At 59.4% G+C, this 6,595-nt stretch overlaps 1 protein-coding gene across 1 annotated transcript in view; it reads left to right on the top strand.

The window, feature by feature from the left end:
• The window catches only part of MYBPC3 (myosin binding protein C, cardiac), a 22,681-nt gene continuing 16,086 nt past the window's right edge, over nucleotides 1-6,595 (top strand). Inside the window, exons 1-12 of the mRNA XM_012001430.1 lie at nucleotides 1-74; nucleotides 1,200-1,466; nucleotides 2,106-2,219; nucleotides 2,614-2,712; nucleotides 2,802-2,950; nucleotides 4,136-4,253; nucleotides 4,775-4,823; nucleotides 5,000-5,029; nucleotides 5,202-5,255; nucleotides 5,651-5,653; nucleotides 6,037-6,054; nucleotides 6,307-6,470. Coding sequence (XP_011856820.1) covers nucleotides 50-74; nucleotides 1,200-1,466; nucleotides 2,106-2,219; nucleotides 2,614-2,712; nucleotides 2,802-2,950; nucleotides 4,136-4,253; nucleotides 4,775-4,823; nucleotides 5,000-5,029; nucleotides 5,202-5,255; nucleotides 5,651-5,653; nucleotides 6,037-6,054; nucleotides 6,307-6,470 — 1,090 coding nt within the window. The 5' untranslated portion in view covers nucleotides 1-49. The remainder of the gene's footprint in view (nucleotides 75-1,199; nucleotides 1,467-2,105; nucleotides 2,220-2,613; nucleotides 2,713-2,801; nucleotides 2,951-4,135; nucleotides 4,254-4,774; nucleotides 4,824-4,999; nucleotides 5,030-5,201; nucleotides 5,256-5,650; nucleotides 5,654-6,036; nucleotides 6,055-6,306; nucleotides 6,471-6,595) is intronic.

Below are 6,595 nucleotides of genomic sequence, written 5' to 3'. Positions count from 1 at the left end.
TCTTTGGGTGACCTGTGCCTGCTTGGTGCCTGGTGTGACGTCTCTCAGGATGCCTGAGCCGGGGAAGAAGCCAGGTAGCTTTAGGACTAGGGTTGGGTCTAAGTGGGGGAGCAGGGGGGTGTCCACAATTGGGGAGCAGGGCTAGGAGGGAGTTCTTGAGGGGGCTGATGAGGACGCGGCCTCTGAGCCCCAGGACAGGGGCAGCCAGTCCTCGGGGGTCCTTTTTGATTCTCGGTTTCTTTTTCCTATCCCTCTGATGAGAGGTGAAGGTAAACCCAAGGTCAGGGACACAGACAGAGGACACAGCCGAGACAGGAAGCACCCGGGGTCAACCCATTCTGAGAACACAAAGGACCCCTTCCCTGTCCCATTTCCTTCACCTTCCACAGCAAGGTTGCCCGCAGACAGAGCCCGTGTTTAGTGTGGAGCTGAGCCAGGCTCACGGCATGCCTTCGGACCAGTCTCTACCCACTCTGGGTCTCAGTCTCCCAACCTGGGGCGCTGGGGGTAGTGGTGGCATTGGGTTGGTTCCTCCTGGCTGTGACATTATCTGCTTCATGAGCCTATATGGTGTGGCCCCCATGTTGAGGGTGACACAGCCCTTCCTTCTCTGAGAGAGGACAGTCGGGAGCCCCAGAACCCAGGCCAAGGGCAGGGAAAATCACAGCCCAGGGTCCTGGGCCTGGGCTATGCCCTTACCAAGGTTGTCCAGGGCAGAGATCCAGGTCCCCATCCCCCAACGCCCTCCTAGGCCAGCTTTATCTCAGTTGCTGATTCTCAGCCTGAGGTCCTTGGAGGACAAATTTGGCCACATTCCAAGTAGGCAGAATTCCCCGCCCCCTGCCAAGGGCCCCAGATGGTGGGGGGAAGGGAAGCAGAGTCCATCACGGGTGTCTCCAAGCAGGGAAAGTGGAGTATCCAGGGGACACATGCAGCAAAAGTCTTGCGTGGAGGTCAGGACCACAGCCCTGGCTCTTCCGACTACTAGCTGTGTGATCTTGGAGGAGCTGCTTAGCTTCTCTGAGCCTCAGTGTCCTCTGAGAAATGAACAGAATAACTGCAACTACCTAGGAGAACTGGTGGAGTATTACACGAGGGGATGCGTGGAAAGTGCTAGCACAGTATTTACTAAGAGGGGCTGCAGGGGTGGGGTGCACACTCCAACCAGGGGCCGCTGTAGCCTCCACCTGGCCCTGCAGTCTCAGCTTTCAGCAAGAAGCCACGGTCAGTGGAAGTGGCCGCAGGCAGCCCTGCCGTGTTTGAGGTGGAGACAGAGCGGGCAGGAGTGAAGGTGCGCTGGCAGCGCGGAGGCAGTGACATCGGAGCCAGCAGCAAGTATGGCCTGGCCACAGAGGGCACACGGCATACACTGACAGTGCGGGAGGTGGGCCCTGCCGACCAGGGCTCCTACGCAGTCATTGCTGGCTCCTCCAAGGTCAAGTTCGACCTCAAGGTCACAGAGGCAGGTAAGATTCTGGTCAGGCTTCCCTGAGGTTCAGGCTCCTGGAGGGAGGGACAGCCCAGCACCTCTCCATCCATCCAGGGAACAGGAGGTACTTTCACACTTCCTTGCCTTTGCTGTGGCTGTGCCCACCCCCCCAGGAATCCCCTTTCCCCCTTTCTTTACATGACCTCTCTGAGTACCCCAGGTGCCATCCTGGCCTGTTCCAGCCATGGGGTAGGTGGGAGAGATGAACAAGACACAACCCCAGTCTCCCCCTGCAGACCTCCCTGGGGAGATGACCCTGCACAGAGGGCACCTTGTGTGCTGGCAGCGAAGTCCCAGGAGGTGTGGATGAGGGGAGTGCAGCCCAGCCTGTGGGGCTGCTCTAAGGCTGGGGCAGAGCAGGGTTGGACCTGGAACTGTTCAGGGCAGGTGCAGAGGATGTGGGAACTGATGACCTGGGACAGGGAGGAGAATGTGAGAGGCAGGGTGGCTTTCTAGCTGAGCATGAGCTGCCTCTGAGGGGCCCAGGCAGCGGGAGGACAGCCATGGCAGACTTTCCTCATCCACAGTGGGCTCATGGGTCCAACGCTCAGGAGAGAGAGGGTGGAGGGGTCTCTGGTTAGTGACTGTACCACGACTCCTATCTGATCCTCTCCAGAGAAGGCAGAGCCCGTCCTGGCCCCTGCCCCTGCCCCTGCTGAGGCCACTGGAACCCCTGGAGAAACCCTGGCCCCAGCCGCTGAGCTGGGAGAAAGTGCCCCAAGTCCCGAAGGTGAGAGGGGCTGGGCAGGGAGGGGCAGGATCCGTGGGTAGAGGGTGTCCAGGGCAGGTCTCAAAAGCCTTTGGTTGGCCAGGCGCCATGGCTCAGGCCTATAATCCCCAGTACTTTGGGAGGCCGAGGTGGGCAGATCACGAGGTCAGGGAATCGAGACCATCCTGGCTAACACGGTGAAACCCCGTCTCTACTAAAAATACAAAAAAAAAAAATTAGCCGGGGTGGTGGCGGGCGCCTGTAGTCCCAGCTACTCGGGAGGCTGAGGCAGGAGAATGGCATGAACCCAGAAGGCAGAGCTTGCGATGAGCCAAGATCACGCCACTGCACTTCAGCCTGGGCGACAGAGCAAGACTCCATCTCAAAAAAAAAAAAAAAAAGCCTTTGCTCACAGGGTCAAGCTCAGCAGCTCGCAACGGCCCTACCCCTGGAGCCCCTGATGACCCCATTGGCCTCTTCGTGATGCGGCCACAGGATGGCGAGGTGACTGTGGGTGAGTGTGAGCTGCTGTGCCCAGCACTGGGGTGAGAAGGGGGGCAGCAGGACACTCCCCAAGCTGGGCCTGTCGTCCTGCCCTTGCAGGTGGCAGCATCACCTTCTCAGCCCGTGTGGCCGGCGCCAGCCTCCTGAAGCCGCCTGTGGTCAAGTGGTTCAAGGGCAAATGGGTGGACCTGAGCAGCAAGGTGGGCCAGCACCTGCAGCTGCATGACAGCTATGACCGTGCCAGCAAGGTGGGTCCGCCGGGGTCGTGGAGACACGGAGAGAGGGGACATGGAGAATCCTGGAAGGCACAAGGCACACAGAGGGCACCATGAGACCTGAGGCACACACGAGCTGCAAGCAAGGGGCGTGGGGAATCTGGAAGGCATGTGGAGGGGCCAGGGGCCCACAGGGAGATCCTGGAGGCCTGGGGGCCAGGGAGCGCGATGAGACGCATGGGAGTGCTGTGGGGGACATGGGAGACTTGAAGGACATGATCGCCTCAAGGGAGCACCTAATAAGGCTTGGTGGAATCGGCGGGGGGAGAGGGCGGGGGCACGGTGGTCAGGAAGTCTGGAGGACACCGTGAAGCATGGGGCACCAGCTAGTGGGGTTGTAAAGCCCCTGGATGGGTATCAGGGCTCAGGGCTCAAGGGACGCTCAGGGATTGACCAGAACAATTCCTCATTATACAGACGCGGAAACCAACGCTTGAGAGGTTAAGTGGTTGCTCCAAGGTCACCTAGACATAGGCCTAGAACCTTAAGCCTTGGTTTTCTGTGTTTTGTGTTTTTCCACCCTGCCCACCAGAACCTTAAGACTTAAGTCTCTGTGTGTGTTCACTCCAAGCCTCTGCTTTTCCCAACCTTCCACAGTCCTGGGCCAGGAGACAGGGCCTGTAGCAGGAGAGGGCCAACATGTGCGGGGCTGTGCATTGCACAAAAGCACTGTAGTTCACCACAACCATGTGCCAGCAGATGGCAGTCATGGGTTTTTGAGATAGTCCCCTTTCTCTATACAAAAACTCTATGGGTTAACTAAACCCAAGGGTGAGAAGGTTGATGAGCATTTGTCACTCCCAGCCTCCTTTTTTTTTTTTTAATATTAGTTGAGATAGGGTCTCCCTCTGTCGCTCGGGCTGGAGTGCAGTGGCTCTCCACTACCGTGTTCAAGCGATTCTCCCACCTCAACCTCCTGAGTAGCTGAAACTAGAGGTGCACACCACCATACTTGGCTAATTTTATTTTTAGTAGAGATGGAATTTCACCACGTTGGCCAGGCTGGTCTGGAGCTCCTGATCTCATGTGATCCGCCTGCCTCAGCCTCCCAAAGTGCTGGATTACAGGCACGAGCCACTCCCAGTCTCCTTCAAGGGTGCAGAGCCTTGTCTCCCGACCCCTGGTGTCCCCTGACGCCCTGTCCCTCCACGCACACAGGTCTATCTGTTCGAGCTGCACATCACTGATGCCCAGCCTGCCTTCACTGGCGGCTACCGCTGCGAGGTGTCCACCAAGGACAAATTTGACTGCTCCAACTTCAATCTCACTGTCCATGGTGAGGGGGCCCTCGTGACTATCCTGGGCTCGGGCTCCCCATGGGTCCTGGTCCCCTGCCTCCGTTTCCCAACACTAAGGAGGATGCCTCGTCCCGTCCAGGCACAAGTGCTGGCCACGTGCCCAGTGCTGCACACACAGTGTGTGAGAAATCCAGAGGCTTTCAGGGTAGGCGTGGGGACCTAATTAGGGCTGAGTCCGGGTCTCATCTGGGTGGGACTGTGTTTTATCATCTTGGTGTCACGGCTCCTGGCCCACGGCCTGGCACTGTCTGAATGTTTGGTCCATGGGTGAAGGTGAGTTGAGAGATGGGTGGGAATTGGGGACAATAAACCATACCGCCTCCCTGGTACCTTGACCCTGGGAAAGGCTAGGAAGGTGAGGTCCTGGGGCAGATGCCCAGCCTCACGGGGTCATGAATGGGCAAGTCTGTGAATACTCAGAGGCCACCCCCAGGGCAGGGCTTCTCAAACGACCCCCCTCTGAAGCCACTTCCCCCATCTCTCCACCCTTTGAACCCAGAGGCCGTGGGCACCGGAGACGTGGACCTCCTATCATCCTTCCGCCGCACGTGAGTGACCATCCTCAGGATCTGGGAGAGGCCAGTGCTGGAGTCTGAGGCCCTTCAGGGTCTGGACTGGGGGTCAGGGCTGGGGATGATGTGTGGGGTGGAGCTGAAGTCAGTGGGGGCTGCAGGGGACAGCAAGCTTCCCGGGCAGGTGAGGATACTGAGTCTAACCCCCACAGGAGCCTGGCTGGAGGTGGTCGGCGGATCAGGTACCCCTGCCCCAGCCCCTATCTGCACCATCCACAGACCTCCAGGGGTCTGAGATGGGCGGGAGCCCAGTCTGGCCAGCGTCACATTCTCCCTCCCCACTCCACTCCCTGTCCTGCTCCTAATCCCCTTCCAGTCCCTCACTGCAGCCTCACTGGGGGTCCCTCTCCATAGTGACAGCCACGAGGATGCTGGGATTCTGGACTTCAGCTCACTGCTGAAGAAGAGGTGAGTCCTGGGTGGCAGTTCCTGGGGCAGCTGGTGAGGCCTGGCTCCAAATCCCAGCACTGTGGTTTGCCAGCTGTGTGATGCTGAGCACAACACTGCACCTCTCTGAGCTGGTTTCCTTGTCTGTCGAGGGGATGGTCCCAGTGTGGAAGGAGTTAAAGGGCTCTGCAGACATTATGTCCCGTGAACAGGCATCCTCACAGTGTCCCCCACGGCCACTCCACACTTAGGGCTGCAAAACTCCCTCCGTAAACTCCGGGGACCCAGAAGCAACAGAGAGAGGGTCCCCAGAGCTGCAGGGTCTACCAGGCCGGCCCAACTGGCTTACGTTCTCTCTGCCCTCTCTCTCCCTCTCCCCCGGCCCCTCCATTATGGCTGCTGCTGCTGTGGCCCAGAGAGTAAGAAATGGGGTCTGGGTGTTTAGGGGCAGCCGGGCGCTAGTGGGTGCAGAGGGGATCCCGTCCCCTCCCTGAGAGGCTGTGGTGAGAGACTCAGAGCAGGGTGTGGCTTCCCATGGACAGGGGTAAGTCTCTGTGCCTTGGGCTTCTCCTGCCACCCACCTATCCGTCAGAGTTTAGGAGGGATAAGAAAAAGTAATGCACACAGGAGATCCCGTCAGAGCCTCCGGAGCAGCGTGGGTGCCCCACAACACAGGGAGTGCAAGTGTGGAGAATAGGGAGGAGGTAAAGGCCCATGGGTGGGGTCTGGGTCTTTGAGGGAAGGCGGCCACACCTCTCATGTGTCTCCTACCCTTTCTGCCCTCCCCCTGCCCCCGGAGCAGCAGTTTCCGGACCCCAAGGTGAGTGCCTATCATAGCACAGCACCCTCATCACCCTTAATTCTGCCAGGAACTCCTCCAAATCTCCAGCCCCACTTAAGCTCCCTTGGCCCCCAGACCTGGCCTGGGACCCAAACCACCTCCAGCTGCCCCACCAGAAGGGTAGGGGCAGAGGGACAGGGGTGGCTATAGCTCCTTGGTCCTGGGTCCAGGAAGCCCCGCCCAGGGGGCTGCAGTCTTGCCCCCAGCCACAGCCTGGACTGCGGGACACAGGGACTCAAAGCTGGAGGCACCAGCAGAGGAGGACGTGTGGGAGATCCTACGGCGGGCACCCCCATCCGAGTACGAGCGCATCGCCTTCCAGTACGGCGTCACCGACCTGCGCGGCATGCTGAAGAGGCTCAAGGGCATGAGGCGCGATGAGAAGAAGAGCACAGGTTAGCCCTTCCCCAGAGGGGAGAGGAGAGGGCACAGGTTAGCCCTTCCCCTGAGGGGAGAGGAGAGGGCACAGGCTAGCCCTTCCCTACACAGGAGAGGAGAGGGCACAGGTTAGCCCTTCCCC

Source organism: Mandrillus leucophaeus, unplaced genomic scaffold, assembly GCF_000951045.1.
Source record: "Mandrillus leucophaeus isolate KB7577 unplaced genomic scaffold, Mleu.le_1.0 Scaffold66, whole genome shotgun sequence".
Classification (NCBI taxonomy): domain Eukaryota; kingdom Metazoa; phylum Chordata; class Mammalia; order Primates; family Cercopithecidae; genus Mandrillus; species Mandrillus leucophaeus.
The sequence above is the reverse complement of the archived record's forward strand: the minus strand, read 5'-3'. Positions and strand labels throughout refer to the sequence as shown.